This window comes from Hyla sarda, chromosome 9, assembly GCF_029499605.1.
Source record: "Hyla sarda isolate aHylSar1 chromosome 9, aHylSar1.hap1, whole genome shotgun sequence".
NCBI lineage: Eukaryota > Metazoa > Chordata > Amphibia > Anura > Hylidae > Hyla > Hyla sarda.
In genome coordinates this window covers 26,863,512-26,889,909 of record NC_079197.1, presented here as the reverse complement: position 1 = coordinate 26,889,909, position 26,398 = coordinate 26,863,512, and the positions used below count along the sequence as shown (strand labels likewise).

Sequence of the window (26,398 nt, the reverse complement as noted above, 5' to 3'; positions counted from 1 at the left end):
ATACTAAAGAGAAATCCAAAAAAGAAATGCATTTCCTCTGATGTCATGACCACAGTGCTCTCTGCTGACCTCTGCTGTCCATTTTAGGAACTGTCCAGAGCAGCATATGTTTGCTATGGGGATTTTCCTCTGCTCTGGACAGTTACGAAAATGGACAGCAGAGGTCAGAAGAGAGCACTGTGGTCATGACATCAGAGGAAAGGCATTTCTTTTTTGGATTTCTCTTTAGTATACAGCCCCTAAAAAGTACTGGAAGGATTAAGATTTTTTAATAGTAGTGATTTACAAATCTGTTTATCTTTCTGGCACCAGTTGATTTAAAGAAAAAAAAAAAAGTTTTCCACGGTAGTACCCCTTTAAAGGGGTACTCCGCCCCTAGATATCTTATCCCCTATCCAAAGGATAGGGTATGTCTCATTGCCGCCGCTGGGGACCCCCACGATCTCGGCTGCGGCACCCCAGACATCCAATGCACAGAATGAACTTCGCTCCGTGCCGGATGACTGGCGATGCGGGGCGGAGGCTTGTGACGTCACGCCCCCTCCCATAGACTTGCATTGAGGGGGCGTGGCCGTGACGTCACGAGCCTCCGGCGCTGAACCCGATGCTTTAAACGAACGCCGGGTGCAGCAGGGAGATCGCGGGGGTCCTGCTCCTTTGGATAGGGGATAAGATGTCTAGGGGCGGAGTACCCCTTTAACACTATACTATAGTAGCAGAGCACGCAAGGTTTCTTTTTCGTCGTATGTAAACGTGAGCGCCATGTTGACGTTTCCTTTAGGAGGCAGAGTCTGAGGCTTCGGAGCTGTCTTTGACGTCGGTGCTCTCTGTAGCCTCGCTGACTTCACTAACATCCTTGCTGTCGCCGCTGTCCTCGGTGGCATCCCTCTTGCCAGTGTTGCTTATACACTTGTCGTCGCGGCAGCACTCCCCTACATGCCCTGATCGGTTGTCAGATTTATTCTCGATAGAGCTCAGGGGCTGTGGTCGACTTTTATCCTTCAACTCCATCTGTTTTCTCAGCTGCTGTAAAAATAAAAAGTCAAAAATAATGTAGCTGCACTTGACTATTTGGAAAATACCAAGGCCACGTCTAGGGGCCTCGCATCACTTATCCGATTTTTTTAAAAAGCCAACAACAACCATTGCTAGAGAATGCACTGCATACTGCATGTGATGCCTATTTAACCTCTTAGCGACATTGGATGTAAATGTACGTCCTGGTACTCAACACACCAGGATGTACATTTACGTCTTGTACATGAAGCGAGCGCAGCTCCTGCGCTCGCTTCATGTACAAGACGTAAATGTACATCCTGGTGTGAAGTACCAGGACGTACAATTACATCCAAATGTCGCTTCATGCGCGATGGGCCCTGGCTTCTATTGGTGGTCTGCAGATAACAGCAGACGTCAGAGATCACACTGATGCCTGCCATTAATACTTTAGATGCTACTATACATTGTTTCTGGATGTGCTGCTTTTATTTGGACTATACTTTAGATGTTGTGATGAATACTGATCACAGCATCTAACACATTATTGGGGCTATGCGAGACTCATTGGACCCCGGCAGAGTGATCGTAGGGGTCTGATGAGTCAAGATAGTGGGCAGAAGTCGAAGCTGAAGGGGATTGTCTTTTAGGAAAATGCAGGGGGGCCCCCCAACAGTCAGACACCTATGGATAGGGGAAAAAGTTGTTATTACCAGACCACCCCGATCGCGGTGATGCCCTGTATTAACCCTTCAGATGCGGCGATAAAAGCTGACCGCCGCGTCTGAAGCGAAAATAACACAAATTCGGCTGTTCAGTCGGGCTGTTCGGAACCAACACAGTGAAATCACGGCGTCCCGAACAGCTTACAGGACACCGGGAGAGACCTCCTCGGTGTCTGCTCCGTGCCGGGATCCCCTGCATGGCCGGCGCTCTCTGTCGTCATCACGTCGTCGCGCACGCCGTCCCATCATCCAATAGGAGCAGCGTGATGGCGGAGACGGAGAGCGAGGATACCGAGCAGCAGAGACGTTCCTTAGCGACGGGGACACCCCGGGGACGTGGCGACAACGATGAAGGGCGACATCCAGGGCAGCGGTGACTGGTCCGGAGCGGCGGGGACACGTGGGTATTACCTCCTATACCAGTGGTCTTCAACCTGCGGACCTCCAGATGTTGCAAAACTACAACTCCCAGCATGCCCAGACAGCCAACAGCTGTCCGGGCATGCTGGGAGTTGTAGTTTTGCAACATCTGAAGGTCCGCAGGTTGAAGATCACTGTCCTACACTTTACATTGTATTTGGTTCAGAATCTTTATTTTCTAGATTTTTATCCTATAAAATTAGGTGCGTCTTATATGATGAAAAATACGGTAATTAAAATGATATCCCTGTTTACAAGCTTTTTTAAATTATTGTACTACTTAAAAAAAATATTTAAAAAAACACTTTACTATGGAGGACTGATCGATCGCGGTGATGCCCTGTATTAACCCTTCAGACGTGGTGATCAAAGTTGACCGCCGCGTCTGAAGTGAAACGGAAAGTATCCCGGCAGCTCAGTCGGGCTGTTCAGGACCGATCAAAACAAAAATAATAACTATGAAAACTTCAGATCACGGCGCAAAAAATGAGCCCTCATACCGCCCAGTAGGCGGAAAAAGAAAGTTATAGGGGTCAGAAGATGACAATTTTAAACGTATACATTTTCCTGCTTGTAGTTATGATTTTTTCCTGAAGTCTGACAAAATCAAACCTATATAAGTAGGGGATCATTTTAACCGTATGGACCTACAGAATAAAGATAAGGTGTCATTTTTACCGAAAAATGTACTGCGTAGAAACAGAAGCCCCCAAAAGTTACAAAACAGCATTTTTTTTTCCAATTTTGTCGCACAATTAATTTTTTTTTTCCGTTTTGCTGTGGATTTCTGGGTAAAATGACTAATGTCACTGCAAAGTAGAATTGGTGGCGCAAAAAATAAGCCATATTATGGATTTTTAGGGGGAAAAATTTAAAGTATTATGATTTTTAAAAGGTAAGGAGGAAAAAACGGAAATGGAAAAACTGAAAAACCTTAAAGGGGTTAAGCAACAATTTAAAGGGGTACTCCGCCCCTAGACATCTTATCCCCTATCCAAAGAATAGGGGATAAGATGTTTGATTGCGGGGGGCCCGCAGCTGGGGACACCTGCAATCTCCCTGCAGCCCCCCAGACATCCGATGCACGAAGCGAAATTCGCGCCGTGTCGGATGACTGGCGATGCGGAGGCTCGAGCCTCCAGCGCTGAACCCAATGCTCTAAACGACCGCTGGGTGCCACACGGAGATCGCGGGGTCCCCACGATCAGACATCTTATCCCCTATCCTTTGGATAGGGGATAAGATGTCCAGGGGCGGAGTACCCCTTTAAGGCTCTATTCACACTTTCCCCACTTCCCTTGGCCTACAGGTGGAGAGCATTTCCTTCATGTATGTTCACAACTCCATACTCCACAACGCCGACTAACCTCTTCAGCCATCTGTGTGAGATCGCGCTTCATAGCATAGGCATCTTCCCCATCAGCATAATACTTGGGCTCCACCTCACTGATTCTGTAAAAGAATAAAGTCGTCATGTGAATTATAGAAATATTAGGATGATATTGGCCAAGATCTGTCGAAATGTGCGAGAAAGACTGGACAGATTTTGCCCACAACGACCAATCCCAGCTCAGCTTTTCCATCATAACAATCTCTGGTAAAGTGAAAGCTGAGCTCTGATTGGTTGTTATGGCCAAAATCTCTCCATTAGGTGAAATTTAGCAAAATCTGTGCAGCAGTAACGTAGTGCAGTTGCCCAAAGCAACCAGATCACTTTTTTTTTTTAAAGGCATCTGGAAAATAAAAGAAAACTGATTGGTTGCTATGGGCAACTGCAAAACTGTCTTCTGCACAAAATCAGGGCCACTGTCACACAACAACATGTATACCCTATAAGGTTATAGTCACACTAGGGGATTTTCAAGCACAATTTTGGAAATTCCGATGCCGCGTCAATCTTATTGCTGTAAATGGGATTTTTCTGCACAGAGAAGAATTCTGCCAAAAAATCCATCAAAATTCACTGTACATTCACTTCAATGGGATTCAGCTGTCACACAGTTTTCGCAGCAGAAATTCTGCTTTCCAGGCTTTGCAAAAATATAAGAAGAGTCATATTTAACAAAATCCCAAAGGGGAATCCTATTGAAGTAAATGGTCCTGGAATTTCAGCAGAATTCTGTTTGCAGAGAACACAATTCTGGTGAAATTGTGTCAGAATACCGCAATTCCATTCAGCAAAATTTGCTGAATGGAATCTGTGCGGAATTGCAATGTGAACATAGAGCTGAAAGGAGGATTTGCTCATTCTTTTGGCGGAATCTATGGGGACGGCAATGCACGCCGGCAGGGGACGGCAGCTGACGCCGACTGAATCAGTCTGCACTCAGCCTTAGAATAAACAACATTTTATATTACATTTCCTATACAGCTAACTGCATGGGAAATGTAATATTAAAGGGGTACTCTGCCCCAAGACATCTTGATAAGATGTCTGACCGCGGGGGTCCCGCCACTGGGGACCCCCGCAATCTTGCATTCGACACCGACCTCTTTGAGCGGCACGCCGCGCTGCCAGCTCACAAACTGCCGGGTGACGACCATTGGGCCGGAGTATCGTGATGTCACGAATCTGCCCCCATGTGACGTCACGCCCCGCCCCGCTATGCGTGCAAATTTTGGAAGGTTTTGTTTTCATGCTGTAGACTTTACGGTAAAATAGACCTGTTTTCTTTCATCTGTGGGTCAATCCGATTAAAATGATACCCATGATTACATACTTCTCGATTATTATACTGCTAAAAAAAAAAAAAAAAAAAAAAAAAAAAACTTTTTAACCAAATGAGTGCATTTAAAATCCCCCTATTTTGCTGACCTATAACTTTTTAATTTTTCCGTATAAGTGGCGGTATGAGGGCTCATTTTTTGCGCCGTGATCTGTAATTTGTCTTTAAACCACATTTGCATATATAAAACTTTTAATAAATTTGTTATTTTTTTGGGGGGAATATCACCGTATGGGATAATGAACATTATATTTTAATAGTTCAGATATTTACGCACGCGGCGATATCAAATATGTTTATTAAAATTATTTATTTATTTATTTTTTACACTTTTTGGGGTAAAATGGGGAAAAACTGACAATTTAAATTTTTATCAGGGGAGGGGATTTTTCACATTTTTTTAACTTTTATTTTCCCCTTTAATAGTCCCCATAGAGGGACTATTTATAGCAAACATTTGATTGCTAATACTGTTCAGTGCTATGCATAGGGCATAGCACTGATCAGTGTTATCGGTCATCTTCTGCTCTGGTCTGCTCGATCTCAAACCAGAGCTGGACAGAGGCAGGTGAGGGGACCACCGTCCGCCATTACAGATGATCGGATCGCAGTGGCAGCGCTGCTGGCGATCTGATCGTCCACATTAAGTGCCGCACTTCGGAAGATGCCGTGGGCTGTATTGATCACGGCATCTGAGGGGTTAATGGCGGACATCCGCGCGATAGCGGATGTCAGCCATTACCGGCGGGTCCCTGGCTGCTAGGGACTAGGGATCGACAGATTACCTTGCCGATAATGTCCCGCCCCGCGACCGCCCCCCCGACCCACCCCCCACCGTATTGCTGGGCGGTATAACTGTATGGATATTTGTCCATACCGCTATACCGGTCAGGCCCCTCCCCCACCCTCCGAGTCAATAAAAAAAATTAAACTTACCCGTAATGGGGGTGGTCCGGGCCATCCATCCTTCCTGTAGTGTCCGGCGGCATTCCGGGTGGAGGGTGAACCGGTCCGGGCTGTCCTTCTCCGGGGGTCATCTTCTCCACTCCGGGCAGGCTCCGGCCTAGTACACTGCGTAGACGCCGCTACGCCGTGACGTCAGGTGCGTCGCTGCGCACGGGCATCACTGCGCAGCGGCGTCTATGCTGCGTTACTAGACCAGAGCCTGCCCGGAGTGGAGAAGATGACCCCCGGAGAAGGACAGCCCGGACCGGTTCACCCTCCACCTGGAATGCCGCCGGACACTACAGGAAGGAAGGATGGCCCGGACCACCCTGACAGATAGGGGGAGAGAAGCGGGTGGTGGCCTATGGCACCGCAAAAGCCACTGCAGTGCATTGATTTAAAGCGCCCGCTTAAAATCAATGACCTGCAGCGGTGTCGCGGGGGAATAAATAGCCGATAACTTATACCGATATTCCAGTATAAGTTATCGGCTATCGGCCCTAACCTCCACCGATTATCGGTATCGGCCCTAAAAAAACGATATCGGTCGATCCCTAGCCGGGACCTGCTGCACATGACTCGAGCACCGCTCCGATGCTCACGGTTATGTATAGGATGTAAGTATACATCCTTGTGCGTTAAGTACCACCTCACCAGGACGTACATTTACGTCCTGCGTCGTTAAGGGGTTAAGTATACCGCAAACAGAATTCTTAGTTCTGCAGGCTCTTTACTTTACAGAAGCTGTCACTGATACATCAGATGTCCATGAAGTGCAGGTTACTGATTTCCGGAGAGGGTCCCTGCATTAGATCTGCTATAGAGAATGTATATAAGGAATTGCTGATGACCACATTCCAAATGTTTTAGCTCTGGAGCTGCGAGAAACACATGGTGGTGATATTATTTACATACACCTATATACTTCAACTAAGAAAAAATAAAACTACTTACTGGAAATTCAGCGTGTTTGAATACAAATGCAGAGCCGCTCGATTGCTGCAAAGTTAAGTCACAAAGTGGAGATTACTGAAGCATCAATAGAGAAAAAAGAAAAAATCCTTGTCTATATTAAAGAGGTTATCCAGGAAAAAACTTTTTTTTATATATATCAACTGGCTCCAGAAAGTTAAACAGATTTGTAAATTACTTCTATTAAAAAAATCTTAATCCTTTCAGTACTTATGAGCTTCTGAAGTTAAGGTTGTTCTTTTCTGTCTAAGTGCTCTCTGATGACACCTGTCTCGGGAACCGCCCAGTTTAGAAGAGGTTTGCTATGGGGATTTGCTTCTAAACTGGGCGTTTCCAGAGACAAGTGTCATCAGAGAGCACTTAGACAGAAAAGAACAACCTTAACTTCAGAAGCTCATAAGTACTGAAAGGATTAAGATTTTTTTAATAGAAGTAATTTACAAATCTGTTTAACTTTCTGGAACCAGTTGATATATAAAAAAAAGTTTTTTCCCTGGAATACCCCTTTAAACACTTGACGTTCACAGAGTTATATTATTTGGATGGGAAAAGGTGTGTGGGGGGATTAACTAACATTGCCTAATTCTTAGACCAGTGTTTCCCAACCAGGGTGCCTCCAGCTGTTGCAAAACGACAACTCTCAGCATGCCCAGGCAGCCTCCGGCTGCCTGGGCATGCTGGGAGTTGTCGTTTTGCAACAAGAAGGAGGGGGGGGGGGGGGGGTGTATACACAGTTATTGCTGAATTTTTTTTAAATGATTTTTTACAATTTTTTTTGTCCGCATTGGGGGCTATTACGTGGAGCATACAGGAAATATGTAATTTCTTACCTTTTGCGCACATGTAAAGACACATATTTGGCATTGAAGTTCTCAATCATTGCTCTGGACGCCTGGTCCATCAACTTCTGAGCCAGGCCCAGTCTTCTGTGCGAGCGCTTCACAGCCTGGACAAATGTAAAGAAATGTTCTAGAAATGCTACAGGGACTGAGCCTCATAATCACTGAAGAACAAGTCACCATTAAAAGGGTACTCCACTTCCCCAGCGCTCGGAATATTTTGTTCGGAACACTGGGTGCGGGGGTCATGACGTCAGGGACAAGCCCCCTCAATGCAAGCCTATGGGAGGGGGCGTGGCAGCCGCCACGCCCCCTCCCATAGACTTGCATTGAGGGGTGTGCTCGCAACGTCACGACCCCTGCAGCCCACGCCCAAAATGTTCAGATCGCTGGGACAGTGGAGTACCCCTTTAAAAGGAGATAAATAATGTACAAAAACGTATTACTTATAAGTTTTAGATCACAGGGGAGTCTGACCGCAATCTCCTGTAGGGGGCCCCCGACTCTCTCCGGGAACAGGGCATGTCGACCTCCGCATGAAGCATCAGCCGACACGGCCCCTCCATATATCTCTATGGAAGAGCTGTTCGGCTACTTTCGGCTCTCCCATAGAGATATATTGGGGGGGGAGGTTGTCGGCCTACAGAAAAAATTAGAAAGGTCTCTTACTAAGGAGGTGATATGTCCATGGGGAACATCATCTGGATCTTCTTCCCTGCAAAAAAAAAAAAAGAGGGCAAACATTAAGAAGGAATCTTCTGTGGGGCCAGCTGGTAGTATTAAAACCTGGGTATTGAAGTGACGATTACCCAGGTAACACATGGACGGGTGCAACAGAGAGCCCCATTTTATTAGCTGTTGCGAATAGAGATGAGCAAACTTACAGTAAATTAGATTCGTCACAAACTTCTCGGCTCGGCAGTTGATGGCTTATTTTGCATAAAATTAGTTCAGCTTTCAGGTGCTCCCGTTGGCTGGAAAAGGTGGATACAGTCCTAGGAGACTCTTTCCTAGGACTGTATCCACCTTTTCCAGCCCACCGGAGCACCTGAAAGCTGAACTAATTTATGCAGACTAAAGTCAGCAACCGCTGAGCCGAGAAGTTCTTGACAAATCGAATTTTAATATCTTAATCCTTCCAGTACTTATCAGCTGCTGTATGCTCCAGAGGAAGTTCTTGTTTTGAATTTCCTTTCTGTCTGACCACTGTGCTCCCTGCTGACACCTCTGTCAATTTCAGGAACTGTCCAGAGTAGGAGCAAATCCCCATAGCAAACCTCTCCTGCTCTGGACAGTTCCTGACATGGACAGAGGTGTCAGCAGAGAGCATTGTGATCAGGCAGAGAGGAAATTCAAAAAGAAAAAGAACTTCCTGTGGATCATAACAGCAGCTGATAAATACTGGAAGGATTAAGATTTTTAAATAGAAGTGATTTACAAATGTGTTTAACTTTCTGGCACCAGTTGATAAAAAAAAAATAAAAAATAAAGTTTTCCAGGGGAGAACCCCTTTATGAGGTGAAACATGTAGGAGTAGACAGATAAGGATTTTAGCCTTGGTTCTCTAGATCCCCAATCCCTCAATAGAGTATACAGTGGAAAGTGCAATCCAGTGTACAACGTGCTTACCCACAGCAGTGTGGTGCACAACAGGCTGACAGTGTTTACCCACACACAGATAGATAGATAAATAGAAGATAGATAGAGATATATCTCTATTATTAATAGTGGGATTTTTCTAACTCGATTAACCCCTTAAGGACCAGGCCATTTTATACCTTAAGGACCGGAGCGTTTTTTGCAATTCTGACCACTGTCACTTTAAACATTAATAACTCTGGAATGCTTTTAGTTATCATTCTGATTCCGAGATTGTTTTTTCGTGACATATTCTACTTTAACTTAGTGGTAAAATTTTTTGGTAACTTGCATCCTTTCTTGGTGAAAAATCCCAAAATTTGATGAAAAAAATGAAAATTTTGCATTTTTCTAACTTTGAAGCTCTCTGCTTGTAAGGAAAATGGATATTCAAAATATATTTTTTTGGGGTTCACATATACAATATGTCTACTTTATGTTTGCATCATAAAATTTATGAGTTTTTACTTTTGGAAGACACCAGAGGGCTTCAAAGTTCAGTAGCAATTTTGAAATTTTTCACAAAATTTTCAAACTCACTATTTTTCATGGACCAGTTCAGTTTTGAAGTGGATTTGAAGGGTCTTCATATTAGAAATACCCCATAAATGACCCCATTATAAAAACTACACCCCCTAAAGTATTCAAAAAAATATTCAGTAAGTGTATTAACCCTTTAGGTGTTTCACAGGAATAGCAGCAAAGTGAAGGAGAAAATTCAAAATCATTTTTTACACTCGCATGTTCTTGTAGACACAATTTTTGAATTTTTGCAAGGGATAAAAAGGAGAACATTTTTACTTGTATTTGAAACCCAATTTCTCTCGAGTAAGCACATACCTCATATGTCTATGTTAATTGTTCGGCGGGCGCAGTAGAGGGCTCAGAAGGGAAGGAGCGACAAATGGTTTTTGGGGGGCATGCCGCATTTAGGAAGCCCTTATGGTGCCAGGACAGCAAAAAAAAAAACACATGGCATACCATTTTGGAAACTAGACCCCTCAGGGAACGTAACAAGGGGTAAAGTGAACCTTAATACCCTACAGGTGATTCACGACTTTTGCATATGTAAAAAAAATATATATATTTTTTACCTAAAATGCTTGGTTTCCCAAAATTTTTACAATTTTAAAAAGGGTAATAGCAGAAAATACCCCCCAAAATTTGAAGCCCAATTTCTCCCGATTCAGAAAACACCTCGCATGAGGGTGAAAAGTGCTCTGCTGGTGCACTACAGGTCTCAGAAGAGAAGGAGTCACATTTGACTTTTTGAAAGCGAATTTTGCTCTGGGGGCATGCCGCATTTAGGAAGCCCCTATGGTGCCAGGACAGCAAAAAAAAAAAAAAAAAACACATGGCATACCATTTTGGAAACTAGACCCCTCGGGGAACGTAACAAGGGGTAATTTGAACCTTAATACCCTACAGGTGTTTCACGACTTTTGCATATGTAAAAAAATATATATTTTTTTTACCTAAAATGCTTGTTTTCCCAAAAATTTTACATTTTTTAAAAGGGTAATAGCAGAAAATACCCCCCAAAATTTGAAGCCCAATTTCTCCCGAGTACGGCGATACCCCATATGTGACCCTAAACTGTTGCCTTGAAATACGACAGGGCTCCAAAGTGAGAGCGCCATGCGCATTTGAGGCCTAAATTAGGGACTTGCATAGGGGTGGACATAGGGGTATTCTACGCCAGTGATTCCCAAACAGGGTGCCTCCAGCTGTTGTAAAACTCCCAGCATGCCTGGACAGTCAACGGCTATCTGGCAATACTGGGAGTAGTTGTTTTGCAACAGCTGGAGGCTCCGTTTCGGAAACAGTGACGTACCAGACGTTTTTCATTTTTATTGGGGAGGGGGGTTGTATAGGGGTATGTGTATATGTAGTGTTTTTTACTTTTTATTTTATTTTGTGTTAGTGTAGTGTAGTGTTTTTAGGGTACAGTCGCAAGGGCGGGGGGTTCACAGTAGTTTCTCGCTGGCAGTTTGAGCTACGGCAGAAAATTTGACGCAGCTCAAACTTGCAGCCGGATACTTACTGTAATCCTCCGCCCATGTGAGTGTACCCTGTACGTTCACATTGGGGGGGGGGGAACATCCAGCTGTTGCAAAACTACAACTCCCAGCATGTACGGTCTATCAGTGCATGCTGGGAGTTGTAGTTTTGCAACCGCTGGAGGCTCCGTTTTGGAAACAGTGGCGTACCAGACGTTTTTCATTTTTATTGGGGAGGGGAGGGGGCTGTGTAGGGGTATGTGTATATGTAGTGTTTTTTACTTTTTATTTTATTGTGTGTTAGTGTAGTGTAGTGTTTTTAGGGTACAGTCACACGGGCGGGGGGTTCACAGTAGTTTCTCGCTGGCAGTTTGAGCTGCGGCAGAAATTTTGCCGCACCTCAAACTTGCAGCCGGATACTTACTGTAATCCTCCGCCCATGTGAGTGTACCCTGTACGTTCACATTGGGGGGGGGGGGGGGGAACATCCAGCTGTTGCAAAACTACAACTCCCAGCATGTACGGTCTATCAGTGCATGCTGGGAGTTGTAGTTTTGCAACAGCTGGAGGCACACTGGTTGTGAAACACCGAGTTTGGTAACAAACTCAGTGTTTTGCAACCAGTGTGCCTTCAGCTGTTGCAAAAGCTACAACCCCCAGCATGTACGGACAGCGGAAGGGCATGCTGGGTGTTGTAGTTATGCAACAGCTGGAGGCATACTACTTTGGCTGGGGATGCTGGGGATTGTAGTTATGCAACAGCTGGAGACACACTGGTTTGCTACTTAACTCAGTGTGCCTTCAGCTGTTGCAAAACTACAACTCTCAGCAGTCACCGACAGCCAACGGGCATGCTGGGAGTTGTAGTTATGCAACCAGATGCACCACTACAACTCCCAGCATGCACTTTAGCTGATTGTGCAAGCTGGGAGTTGTAGTTATACAACAGCTGAAGGTACACTTTTCCATAGAAAGAATGTGCCTCCAGCTGTTGCAAAACTACAAGTCCCAGCATGCCCATAAGGGCATGCTGGGAGTTGTGGTGGTCTGCCTCCTGCTGTTGCATAACTACAGCTCCCAGCATGCCCTTTTTGCATGCTGGGAGCTGTTGCTAAGCAACAGCAGGAGGCTGTCACTCACCTCCAACGATCCTCGCCGCACAGGTCAGTCCCTCGTCGTCTCCGCCGCTGCTCCTGGGGCCCCGATCCCAACAGGGGCGCCGGGGATCGGGGTCCCCAGCACCCGGGGTGCACGTCCTGCACCCGCTTACGTCCTCCGGAAGAGGGGCGGAGCGGGTTGCGGGAGTGACACCCGCAGCAGGCGCCCTGATTGGTCGGCCAGTAATCCGGGCGACGAATCAGGGCGATCGTGAGGTGGCACCAGTGCCACCTCACCCCTGCTGGCTCTGGCTGATCGGGGCCGTCTCTGACGGCCCCGATCAGCCAATAATTCCGGGTCACCGGGTCACTGGAGACCCGATTGACCCGGAATCCGCCGCAGATCGCTGGACTGAATTGTCCAGCGATCTGCGGCCATCGCCGACATGGAGGGTCATAATGACCCCCCTGGGCGATATGCCCCGATGCCTGCTGAACGATTTCAGCAGGCATCGGGGACCGGCTCCGCTCCAGATGGTTGCGGGGGGCCGGTAAAACACATGACGTTCTCATACGTCATGTGTCCTTAAGGACTCGGAAATGGAGACGTATGAGAACGTCATGTGTCCTTAAGGGGTTAAAGGGGTTATCCAGGAAAAAACTTTTTTTTTATATATCAACTGGCTCCAGAAAGTTAAACAGATTTGTAAATTACTTCTATTAAAAAATCTTAATCCTTTCAGTACTTATGAGCTTCTGAAGTTGAGGTTGTTCTTTTCTGTCTAAGTGCTCTCTGATGACACGTGTCTCGGGAACCGCCCAGTTAAGAAGAGGTTTGCTATGGGGATTTGCTTCTAAACTGGGCGGTTCCCGAGACACTTGTCATCAGAGAGCACTTAGACAGAAGAGAAAAACCTAAACTTCAGAAGCTCATAAGTACTGAAAGGATTAAGATTTTTTATTAGAAGTAATTTACAAATCTGTTTAACTTTCTGGAGCCAGTTGATATACAAAAAAAAGTTTTTTCCTGGATAACCCCTTTAAGTGAGAGCTATAATACTCAACCCTCCCCCCCCCCCATCCCACAAATAGGGGGTGGAACTATATTTACCCCAATAAAGTTTTATTTTTAACAGAGACACATACAAACTCCTTGCTCATGTTATCCTTGTTGAGATTTGAACCTCGGACCCTAAGCCACCACGCTACCTCAAATACCAAGATACTCTTCGTGGTTTTGGGAAGATTAAACTCGTAAAAAGTTATCTTTAAAGCTGCATTCACACCACGTTTTTGCAATACAGTTCCCGTATCAGGTTTTTGATGAAAAACGGATTCCTCAAAACCTGACTAAACTGTATCAAAACGCGTGTACAAATTTCAACCCGTATACAGTTAAAAACCGTATATGGTTTGAAAAATGATGTCCGGTTGCATCCGTTTTTTAAGAAAAAAAAAAACGTATACGTTTTTAACTTTTTATTCCATTTTGAATAAAGTTTCACTTGTTTAATTGAACTTTCAAGAAAAAAAAACTGTGCATAGTCAAAAACCGTATGGTGAAAACCTGATGGAACCTTACGCACAAACAGTTCTGTACGGTTCCCATTGACTCCCATTAGAGATGAGCGAACTTACAGTAAATTCGATTCGTCACAAACTTCTCAGCTCGGCAGTTGATGACTTTTCCTGCATAAATGAGTTCAGCTTTACGGTGCTCCTGTGGGCTGGAAAAGGTGGATACAGTCCTAGGAGACTCTTTCCTACGACTGTATGCACCTTTTCCAGCCCCCCGAGCAACGGAAAGCTGAACTAATTTGTGCAGGAAAAGTAAGCAACTGCCGAGCCGAGAAGTTTGTGATGAATCGAATTTACTGTAAATTCGCTCATCTCTAACTCCCATGTTTAAAAAAAACGTATACGGTTTAATACAGTTTTTCACCCGGACCAAAAACCGTGGTAGGCTATGGTTTTGGGTACGGGAAAAAAAAACTGACAAAACCGTACAAAATGCAAAACGGACACAACCTGATGCATCTTTTGTCATACGGTTTTCAATGGAGAGTCAATGCATACGGTTTTCAATACAGTTCCGTACAGTTTTCACATAGAAAACGTATACGGGAACTGTATTGCAAAAACGTGGTGTGAATGCAGCCTAAGCCAGTGTTTCCCAACCAGTGTGCCTTCAGCTGTTGCAAAACCACAACTCCCAGCATGCCCGGACAGCTGAAGGCTGTCCGGGCATGCTGGGAGTTGTAGTTTTGCAACAGCTGGAGGCACCGTGGTTGGGAAACACTGCTTTAAGTAATGAAAGTGTAATGTTTTTTTTTTTCCATAACTCACATTTTTGCCAAGACATAACCAACAATTTTCCCATTTTCATCTTCTGCGATGTAGGACAGCTGTGAGGAACAAGAATAAGGAGATTATAATACACGTAATAAACCAAAAACTATTATAACCTTTCTATCTAAGCAAATACTAGTGAAAGTGCTCCAAGTCCTTCTATTTACAGGCACCTTTATAATAGTATAGTGTCTATTGGCCAATTTTAAGCCTTAACCCCTTTCAGGACAATGAACATAATGTACTTATGTAATTCGTGGTACTTAACCCTTTAAGGACACAGCCCATTTTGGCCTTAACCCCTTAAAAGGGGTAGTCCAGTGGTGAAAAACGTATCCCCTATCCTAAGGATAGGGGATAAGTTTGAGATCGTGGGGGGTCCGACCGCTGGGGCCCCCTGCGATCTCTCTGTACGGGGCCCCGGCTCTCCGGCCAGATAGCGGGTGTCGACCTCCGCACGAAGCGGCGGCCAACACGCCCCCTCAATACATCTCTATGGCAGAGCCGGAGATTGCCGAAGGCAGCGCTTCGGCTCTGCCATAGAGTTGTATTGAGGGGGTGTGTCGGCCGCCGCTTCGTGCGGGGGTCGACATGCCCCCTTCGCGCGGGCTGTCGGGGCCCCGTACAGAAGATCGCGGGGGGGGGGGGGCCCCCAGCGGTCGGACACCCCACGATCTGCAACTTATCCCCTATCCTTAGGATAGGGGATAAGTTGTGCACCACTTGTTCACTACTGGACTACTCCTTTAAGGACCCGGGGTTTTTCCATTTTCGGTTTTTCCTCCTTATCTTTAAAAAAAATCATAACTCTTTCAATTTTGCACCTAAAAATCCATATGATGGCTTATTTTTTTGCGCCACCAATTCTACTTTGTAATGACGTCAGTCATTTTAACCAAAAAACTACGGCGAAACGAAAAAATAATCATTGTGATACAAAATTGAAAAAAAAAAAAAAAAACAATTTTGTAACTTTTGGGGGCTTCCGTTTCTACGCAGTAAATTTTTGGGTTCAAATGACACCTTCACTTTATTCTGTAGGTTCATACGATTAAAATGATACCCTACTGATATAGGTTTGATTTTGTCGTACTTCTGGGAAAAAAAAAAAATCATAAAAAGTTACCAAAAATGCACTATTTTGGACTTTGGATTTTTTTTGCGCGTACGCCATTAACCGTGTGGTTTAATGATATACTTTTATAATTCGGACATTTCCGCACGCGGCGATACGACATATGTTTATTTTTATTTACACAGTTTTTTTTTTTTTTAAATGGGAAAAGGGGGGTGATTCAAACTTTTATTAGGGAAGGGGTTAAATGATCTTTATTCACTTTTTTTTTGCAGTGTTATAGCTCCCATAGGGGGCTATAACACTGCACACACTGATCTTTTACATTGATCAATGGTTTCCTATGAGAAACCATTGATCAATGTAAAAGATCAGTGTGTGCAGTGTTATAGCCCCCTATGGGAGCCTCCGGCTGTCTTGTAAGCGGTTCGTGATGCCGCGATTTCACCGCGGCGATCCCGAACAGCTCCCTGAGCTAACCGCCAACCTTTTAGCTTCCCTTTAGACGCTGCGATCAACTTTGAACGCCGCGTCTAAAGGGTTAATAGTGCGCGGCACCGCGTTCGGTGCTGCGCACTATTAGCCACGGGTCTCGGACGTTGTTAGAGGCCGGGCCCGACTATGGCCACGGCGTGGCCCCGCGTTATAGAACGGGAGTGGACTCATGACGTACATGTACATCATGGGTCCTTAAGGGGTTAAAAGGCATATTCCACTGGAAAACATTTTTTTTGTAAATCAACTGATGACAGTGATGAAAGTTAAACAGATTTGTAAATTACTTATAAAAAAATCTTAATCCTTCCAGTACTTATCAGCTGCTGTATGCTCCAGAGGAAGTTCTTTTCTTTTTGAATTTCCTTTCTGTCTGACCACAGTGCTCTCTGCTGACACCTCTGTCCATGTCAGGAACTGTCCAGAGCAGGAGAGGTTTGCTATGGGGATTTGCTCCTACTATGGACAGTTCCTAAAATGTAGGTGGTAGGAGGTGTCAGCAGAGAGCACTGTGGTCAGACAAAGGAAAGCAGAAGCTTATACGTATAAGAAGGGTTAAAAAAAAAATGTAATAGAAGTAATTTACAAATATGTTTAACTTTCTGGCACAAATTGATTTAATAAAATAAATAAAATATTTTCCAGTGGAGTACCCCTTTAAGGACCAGGCAAATATTTTTGCATTTTTGTTTTTTCCTCCTCGCCTTCTAAAAATCATAACTCTTATATTTCCATCCACTGACCCATATGAGGCTTGTTTTTTGGGTCACCAATTTTACTTTGTAATGACATCACTTATTTTACCATAAAATGCACGGCGCAACCAGATATTATTTATGTGGGAAAATTGAAAAGAAACCGCAATTTATCAAGTTTTGGAAGGTTTTGTTTTCACGCTGTACACTTTATGGTAAAAGTGACATGTTTTCCTTATTCTGTGGGTCAATATGATTAAAATGATACCCATGTTATATGCCTTTTTTTAAATTGTACTGCTTTAAAAAAAAAAATGATATATATATATATATACACATATATACACACACAAAATTAGAATGTCCGAAATTGCCCTATTTTGACCACCTATAAACTCTAATTTTTCCGTATACGGGGCGGAATGTGACAAAAAAAAAAAGTCGCAATTTAGGGTTTTTTTACGTTTACGCCGTTCACCGTACGGGATGATTAACAATATATTTTGATAGTTCAGACTTTTACGTACGCGGCGATACAAAATATGTTCATACATTTTTTTAATGCTCTTTGGGTGGTAAAATGGATGATTTACAATTTTATTGGAGGAGGGGATTTAAAAATGTTTTTTTTTTTTTTTTTTCTTTTACACACACTTGAATAGTCCCCATAGGGGACTATTTATAGCAATCATTTGATTGCTAATACTGTTTAGTGCTATGCATAGGGCATAGCACTGATCAGTATTGTCGGTGATCTTCTGCTCTGGTCTACTCGATCTCAGATCACAGAGACCATGGGTATAGGCTCTTGCCACTAGGAGGCACTGACATAGGGAAAAAAAGGCGGCTCCTCCCTGGCAGGATATACCCGCCCACTGGAAGTGAGACTCAGTTTTGTCACAAAGCAGTAGGAGAAGCCAACAAAGACATACGTCCGAAGGACCCCAGAAAGGAATCCCGGATAAAAAAACTATGATCCAGAAAAAATTATCAGGAAAAAGATGAAGAATGGGTGGGTGCGGTGTCCCCCAATGAAGGCTACGAGAAAGAGATTTTACAGTGAGCACAAAAAAAAATCTCCCTTTCTCGGTCGCTCTTCATTGGGGGGACACCTATACTGATGGGACGTACCAAAGCAGTCCCCTAGGGTGGGAAAAACACAATCAACAGCAAAAGGGGAATCAATCCAGAGACCGAACCCACTCGACTGTAAGGCAAGAGGATGAGATCCTGGCAGAGACAACCGAGGCCCACAAACTGAGCTCCCGGAAGAACCCCCGTCCATGGAGATGGACTAGGAAGACAAGAAGAGACCGTCCTATGTTGAGACGCCAAGCCTACGGTCCATATAGAGACACAAAAAAAAAAGGTCGACCGGAAACCAGAGGGGCTGGAACCATCCGGAGGAGATAAGAAAATTAACTCCAAGGAACACAGAACCAGACAGAGTGCTGGCCCAGCTGAGAAACAAAAAATGGAAAAAGGGCACAACAAGAGAACCCCATCCAGAGTCAACCGACGCAAAAGAACATGGTGAAAAAAGACGCCAGGGAGAGCAGCGTACGTCTGAGCAGAAGGCGAGTACAGGAGGTGGAGACCAGAAAAACACTGGAAGAAAGAAAGAAAAGCAGCGACAGGCTCTGGAGAGGCCTGTTGCATAGAAACGATGACCGTAACAGCTGCCGACCAAAAAAAAACCCTGTCCCAGGGGCCCGCCACGAGCACCTGGGAGGCAAAATGAGCTCAAGTAGCATATACCGGATGACCGGAACGCCCACCCATGGACCCTGAAGGTGGAGACGGAAGGAATAAGGCCAAAAAGGGAGCGGAATGCCCTGAAAAGGAGTATCCCAGAACACCGGAGCGACTACAAGGGAACTGGAGGTACCTGCGTCACCTGGAAGAATAAACGGCCAAAAGGAGCATCCCGGAACACTGGAGCAGCCGATATGGGAAATCGAGGTTCCAGAGTCGCCTGGAAGACGTACACCTGTAGAGTAAGTATACGTCTGCGAAACACTCCGGGACAAACTTCTACGTCTAGACAAGAAGAAGTGTGGTACAGAAAGACCGCCCCATAATGGAATCGCGGAGAAGTTGGGGCAGAAGAGCTAACCTGCCCGAGACCACAACCATCACTAAGGCCCAAAAAACCCAAAGAGCCGACCTAGATAAGAAGGCACGCCACAGCATACTAGGATAGTGTCCAAGACACAGAGACTAACCAGACATGGACCCCAGCGGTCTGAGGGGACCGAAGCAACATCCCATCAGAACGGGAATGGACGGGGAACAAAAGGGAAGGTTACTCCAGAAGACTGTAGTGTCACGAAGCTGACACCAACAAAGGAAAGGAGGAACAAACCCCTCCAGGGAGATAGCACCAAGGGATGAGGAGAGCAATGGCAGGACCCAAATACCAGACGGTGCTAGACCGGCTGTCACCGAGCCATTCAGGATCACATAAACTCCTCCAACATGGGAGAGTGCAAAGGCTGCATGAGCAGCAGTAGATAACCAAGAAACAGGAAGAGAGCAAAGCTGCAAAAGGTGCGCAGCAAAAAAACAAGGGTCCAGCAAGGTAAACCACCTAAATAGAGGAGGGGAAAACAAGGGGTGGTCGCGATGAAAACCAGGCCCAGATCATGCCAAGTTCCCTGATCCCCGTACCCCTGTGCCAGGCACTACAGGAGCAGGGAAATGCTGCCCAAAGACAAGGGGGCAAAGTACTGGGTGGATGTAGTCCCCTGGAACCCTGCAACAACATATCAAGGAATGGAGGATCAAATTTCTGTCCCCGAGAGATCGGAAATCTGTACACTGGTGCTGGGCAAAAATACCAAGACGTGACTAGGAATGGAAGTAATATGTACACTCCCCCACAGCAACCAAAGCGTTGAGGAGAACACCCCAACGTGGCGAAACCCTGGACCAGAAGGGCGTCAACTGAGCCATGCTGGTTGTTTTCTAAGGCAACAGAGTGCGCCATCCTGCACAGGAGCCCAGGACAGATACCTGGAGGCATGGGGGGGCTGAACCGACTGTCGCCCCATCATGCCCAAGGAAAGGAGGGAGGGGGGAAAGGGGATTTGAAGTACATACTCACCCAAAGGCTCCATCTTCATATACTCACCCGAAGTCTTCAACCAGCTTATGGCCATGCTGCATCATACCAGGCTAAGATAGCGGGGCGAGCAGGGGCAAGTGGGGACTCTATGTCTGTGCCCCTTTATCGCACATGGGCGAACTGGTAGCGCCATGCTCCTGAACCTCCGCCTGAAAAAGGGAAACAAAAGGGAGTAAAGAACTTAACAGCCCTTACTAAAAAATAATTAAAAAAATAAAATAAAAAAAACACACCAGGTCTGGGGAGCTTCCAGACCTGTGTCTTGCCTCCTACTGACCCTAGCTAAAACCGATTACCTCACTGCAGGTGGGCGCCGACTTTTAGTATAGGTGTCCTCCAACTAAGAGAGACTGAGAAATGTTAATTTTTTATTTTGTTTTAATTTTTTGCCGCTTTTTTTTTGGTATACAAAAGGAAAAGTGAGGGCTCATTTTATTACTTACTTTTAATAAAACTAGTCCGTACATCCTAGTCTGTACACTCCATTATACACATCGGGGTATGTGCAGACTGTGCAGAGCATTGCATCCTAGTGTCTGTAGTACTGACTGTCCTACAGACACTAGAGAGCAATGCTCTGCATATACTTCAAAATGTATAGAAGTGCGTATGTAGTACACACACACTGCTATACATGTGGAGGGTATGTGCAGAGTATTGCACTCCAGTGTCTGTAGAAGACATTAGGGTGCAATGCTCTGCAGATACCCCCCACATGTGTATGACAATGTGAAAGGCAATGCGGCAGTTACAGTAGCAGCATGAGCCCTGAGGGCGCATTATACAGCAGGAAACTGGCCTACCGGCGGCAGGTGAGGTGGCAATAGTATGGGTGAGGTCCTCCAGGGCTGAGGCTTCATAAAATGGAGGCACAACGTAGAGCGTCCACAGGCGGCAGCAAGGGAGCAGAGCACCAGCACATGATTGGTGAGCAGAGGATGGGACTGAAAGTCAAGGCTCGTCACTCAGGGACTTCACTTACAGAGGCTGCAGCGGTGCGGGATTTACAGGACCCGCAGGCATAGCGGCTGAAAACTTGCTCCCGCCCGCAACAGCCTCATGACCACCGGCACCCACATGTTTCCTTTCCAACGAATCGGACGATTGTTCCACAATGGGATTCGTCGATAACAAATCCCGTTATCGAATTTTATCAAATAATACTTGTAGCCCTAGTGTGAACGAAGCCTAACAGAAGGTCTATAGGAAAATGTACACATGACTGCTGTAACAACACCACCCACCTGTGGCCAGGACAATCCATGGTAGAAGTAGTATTTCATCTGATAGTTCTCTGGCAGGCACAGCAGGTTGCAGTGCTGCATATTCATCAGGTCCTCGGGCTGCAGAAAAACAAGAGAATCAGGAGGTGAGTAGTGATAGAGAATGGGACATTGGTATTAAAGTAAACCTGTCTTCCCTTTCATGCTCCCCGAACCACGAGTCATTCGGGACGGTCCCTGGTGGCTTCTCCCTACCTTGAATATTAGATATTTCCCTATACCCAAACAGAGAGTTAAAGGGGTACTCCACTGCTCAGCGTTTGGAACAAACTGTTCCGAACGCTGGAGCCAGCAGCTCGTGACGTCATAGCCCCGCCCCTCTTGCCGTCACGCCCCCGCCCCCTCAATGCAAGTCTATGGGAGGGGGCGTGACAGATGTCACGCCCCCTCCCATAGACTTGCATTGAGGGGGCGGGGCGTGACATAAAGAGGGGCAGAGCTATGACGTCACAAGCTCCCGGCGACGGCTCAAGCATTCGGAACAGTTTGTTCCAAATGCTGAGCAGCGGAGAACCCCTTTAAAAGGGATTATCCAGGAATAGAAACACACAGCTAATTTCTTTCAAAAACAGCTCCCCGTCTGTCTCCAAGTTGGATGTGGTTTTACAACTTGGCTCCATTCACTTCAATTTAACTGAGCTGCAGAGCCACACCCAACCTGGAGACAGACAAGGAGCGGTTTTTGAAAGAAAGTAGCTGTTTTTCTTTTCTATTCCTGGATAAACCCTTTAAGGCTGGTGGTTCTCCAGCTATTGGGAAACTCCGATTCCCACCATTCCGCCTGTCAAGACGGAAATTGTAGTTTTGCAACAACTGGAAAGACACTTAGTAAATCACTAGCACAATAAGAGATGGAAAATCAGCCCAAGATAAGAACCTCTACATTATACAAGGGGGTCGGGCAAAATAACTAAATTGTTGAATTAAAAGGTGAGGCAAGGATTACCGTTTCCTTGATCACACCTTAGTATGCAAAGACAAGCAAAATCTGCAGACAGAAGTAGCTGTGGTTAAAAGTAAAAGCTTCACACAAGGGACTGAAGAGCACAAAATGTGGACACTGGAGACATGTGGTCTGAGGAGTCCAGTGTCACAGTTTTTCCCACTTCCGGTCTTGTGTCTGGAGTTCAGTGGATGAAATCTAGAATGTCTTACACCTACTGTGAAGCATGGAGGAGGATCCTGTAGGGTTTAGGGCAGGATATCATGGCACTCCTTGTGTAAGTTGTCCTCGAGAGGTAACGGAACACAGGGCTGAAAAAATTGTTATGATCTAGAAGCCAGCAATAAAGTAAGGAGCCTGGATGCTGCATGTCATGTGATCAGTCATTTGTGCCCCCTCACCTCCCCTCGTATCACGATCATTAGTGCCCCCTCATGTCTCTGTGTCAGTCATTAGTTTCCACTTCACTCCCAGTGTCCCAGTCATTAGTGTCTCATCAATGTGTCACGGCTATTAGTGTCCCCTCATCTCCCTGTGTCAGTCATTAGGGCCCATCATGTATTCCTGTGTCACAATCCTTAATGTCACCTCATCTCTCCCTGTGTCCGTCATTAGTGTCCCACATCTCTCTGTGTCGCAGTCATTAGTGTCCCCTAAGCTCTCTGTGTCGCAGTCATTAGTATCCCCTTATCTCCCCTCATGTCAAGATCATTAGATTGTCCTTATGTCTCCCTCATTTCTTTCTGTCCCAGTCATTAGTGTCCCCTCATCCCTGTGTCACAGCTATAAGTGTCCCCTGATCTCCCTGTGTATCACAGTCATTATTGTCCCATTTTCTCCCCTCATATGTAAGTAGGCACTTTGCTGTATCATGAGCAGCAGACGTCACGTGGGGTGGAGGCGGTATTGAAAAGGGCTGACAAAAATCTAGGCGCCACAACGAAATTTGTAGCCACCATGCACGGCGACCTGGGATTTGTCAAGCCCTGAAGAGACAACTCAAAACCTGCAGGGACAGGCAGTTCCGGGCGCCGGGCAGAGGATTTCTTGGGGTAAGCAGCGCTAAATTCTGGAATTCACATTGATGGGACAACCAGTCTTACCCGGTCACTAAACTGCTACTTACATCTGCCTGCGGGGACTTCGTGGTGGAGGTGCCCGCAATGAGTGACATCATAGCACGCGCCACTGACGTCCTGTGCAGTGCGTCCGATAATGTCACTTATAGCGCGCACCTCGACCGGGAAGTCCCCACAGGCAAAGTTAAGTAGCAGTTACTTAAGGGAGGACCTGCCTACCACCAGGGGCTAACCTTGTCTACTTAGGGGTTATAATTGGTTAATGAGAGCCCTATCTGCTGGGGGTCATATCCATCTGGGCGCCTGTCTACCCTTTGGGGAACCCTACCTGATGCGGGTCATATCTATGAGGGGCCTGTCTACCTACTGGGGAGCCCTACCTGATGGGGGTCATATCTATGAGAGGCCTGTCTACCTACTGGGGAGCCCTACCTGATGGGGGTCATTTCTATGAGAGGCCTGTCTACCTACTGGGGAGCTCTACCTGATGGGGGATCATATCTATGAGGGGCCTGTCTACCTACTGGGGAGCCCTACCTGATGGGGGTCATTTCTATGAGAGGCCTGTCTACCTACTGGGGAGCTCTACCTGATGGGGGTCATATCTATGAGGGGCCTGTCTATCTACTGGGGAGCCCTACCTGATGGGGGATCATATCTATGAGGGGCCTGTCTACCTACTGGGGAGCTCTACCTGATGGGGGTCATATCTATGAGGGGCCTGTCTACCTACTGGGGAGCCCTACCTGATGGGGGATCATATCTATGAGGGGTCTGTCTACCTACTGGGGAGCTCTACCTGATGGGGGTCATATCTATGAGGGGCCTGTCTACCTACTGGGGAGCCCTACCTGATGGGGGTCATATCTATGAGGGCCCTGTCTACCTACTGGGGAGCCCTACCTGATGGGGGTCATATCTATGAGGGACCTGTCTACCTACTGGGGAGCTCTACCTGATGGGGGTCATATCTATGAGGGACCTGTCTACCTACTGGGGAGCTCTACCTGATGGGGGTCATATCTATGAGGGACCTGTCTACCTACTGGGGAGCCCTACCTGATGGGGGATCATATCTATGAGAGGCCTGTCTACCTACTGGGGAGCCCTACCTGATGGGGGTCATATCTATGAGGGACCTGTCTACCCTTTGGGGAACCCTACCTGATGGGGGTCATATCTATGAGGGCCCTGTCTACCTACTGGGGAGCCCTACCTGATGGGGGTCATATCTATGAGGGGCCTGTCTACCTACTGGGGAGCCCTACCTGATGGGGTCATATCTATGAGGGGCCTGTCTACCTACTGGGGAGCCCTACCTGATGGGGGTCATATCTATGAGAGGCCTGTCTACCTACTGGGGAGCCCTACCTGATGGGGGTCATATCTATGAGAGGCCTGTCTACCTACTGGGGAGCCCTACCTGATGGGGGTCATATCTATGAGAGGCCTGTCTACCTACTGGGGAGCCCTACCTGATGGGGGTCATATCTATGAGGGACCTGTCTACCTACTGGGGAGCCCTACCTGATGGGGGTCATATCTATGAGAGGCCTGTCTATCTACTGGAGAGCTCTACCTGATGGGGGTCATATCTATGAGGGACCTGTCTACCTACTGGGGAGCCCTACCTGATGGGGGTCATATCTATGAGGGGTCTGTCTATCTACTGGGGAGCCCTACCTGATAGGGTCATATCTATGAAGGGCCTGTCTACCTACTGGGGAGCCCTACCTGATGGGGGTCATATCTATCTAGGGGCCTGTCCTTATATGGGGGAACCCACCCTTCTTACCAACTGGGGGTGTGGGGGGGGGGGACATATCTATATGGGGCATTATTTACTTACTAGGGGAGCCCTACCTACCTAACTGATCAGGGGGCGTACTTACCTGAAAGGGGGGGGGAGAACTACCTACTTAATGTGGTGGACTTACCCATCAGTGGCCCTATCCACCTAATGGGGTAACATACTGGTCTGTCTATTAAGTTTCTATCAATAAAGACCTAATTTACAGACTATTTTGGGTGAAATAATTTTAGTACCAGGACCAGTCATGAGGGACATGTAGATTGGGCTCCGTTTTAGTCCTTTGAACAAGTAGTGTTTTTTTTTTTAATATTCCACTCCCCTACTAAATCCTCCCATACTGCACTGCAAGTGCCATCATGTCCGTCCAATCACATGGCAGGGTGACCGGCAGCGCACAGCATCATGGGTAATACAGCCATAGTCCCTCACCACCCCACAATTACAGAGAACACATAGGACCAGACACTTAATGACAGCGATCTCTCCCGCACCGCCCCCCACACGAGCGCCCCCTTTATCTCAATACACCCCTTATCCGCCGGTTACCCGTGCGTTCCGGATATTCATGGTGCAGGTCTCTCGGTGTCACACGTTCTTCTCGCGCAGGCGCAGACGCAGTCAACTACGCAACGCGAACAACCAATCACGGAGCGGTTGCTAAGATAGCTAGCCAATCAGGAATCGCTAGGCGTAGGCGGGCTCTTGCTGTGAACTGGACCAATCAGCGTTACGTTTTTTCTAACTGACGTGTAGATAAACCAATGAATCCGCTACAGGCGGGGCTATGTCGTTAACTGACAGATATAACTACAGATATATATATATATATATATATTTTTTTTTTTCTCTTTACGCGACAAATTGTATTTTATTATAACACTTTCATTTTACCATAAAATCTATGGTAAAACGAAAATATCACTATTTGTGGGTGAAGATTGGACAAAAATGTATTTATTTTACAAAGTACGATTTATGGTAGAACTGCTATTATTGTACTACTTTAAAAAAAAAGTCATTTTTTTAAATCAAAATAAGTATTCTTAAAAATACCCTATTCTGACCCTCTAAAACAGTGGTCTTCAACCTGCGGACCTCCAGATGTTGCAAAACTACAACTCCCAGCATGCACGGACAGCCGTTGGCTGTCCGTGCATGCTGGGAGTTGTAGTTTTGCAACA

At 46.2% G+C, this 26,398-nt stretch overlaps 1 protein-coding gene across 4 annotated transcripts; it reads right to left on the bottom strand.

The window, feature by feature from the left end:
• Nucleotides 1–276: 276 nt before the first annotated feature.
• NAA10 (N-alpha-acetyltransferase 10, NatA catalytic subunit) lies at nucleotides 277–26,347 on the bottom strand. Of its 4 annotated transcripts, none has more exons than XM_056541251.1 (8): nucleotides 26,271–26,347; nucleotides 21,344–21,442; nucleotides 14,705–14,763; nucleotides 8,293–8,338; nucleotides 7,615–7,730; nucleotides 6,767–6,811; nucleotides 3,509–3,593; nucleotides 277–1,026 (listed from the first exon to the last, which is right to left on the bottom strand). In XM_056541251.1, the coding sequence occupies exons 1-8, from the start codon at nucleotides 26,343–26,345 to the stop codon at nucleotides 778–780; spliced, it is 774 nt and encodes a 257-aa protein (XP_056397226.1). In that variant the 5' UTR covers nucleotides 26,346–26,347; the 3' UTR covers nucleotides 277–777. The 4 variants fall into 4 exon arrangements, with proteins under 4 accessions (XP_056397226.1, XP_056397230.1, XP_056397229.1 ...); XM_056541255.1 differs by having other exon boundaries at nucleotides 26,282–26,333; XM_056541254.1 differs by lacking the exon at nucleotides 26,271–26,347 and adding an exon at nucleotides 25,764–25,926.
• Between the last annotated feature and the right edge of the window lie 51 nt (nucleotides 26,348–26,398).

Excerpts from the sequence above, each read along its gene's own strand:
- NAA10 (XM_056541251.1), bottom strand. The coding sequence starts at position 26,345 with ATGCTGGGAGTTGTAGTTTTGCAACATCTGGAGGTCCGCAGGTTGAAG. Across the intron at positions 14,764-21,343 it reads ATGGATTGTCCTGGCCACAG|CTGTCCTACATCGCAGAAGA; the intron begins GTGGGTGGTGTT and ends TGTTCCTCACAG. Across the intron at positions 6,812-7,614 it reads TCTTTACATGTGCGCAAAAG|CAATCGAGCGGCTCTGCATT; the intron begins GTAAGAAATTAC and ends TTAACTTTGCAG.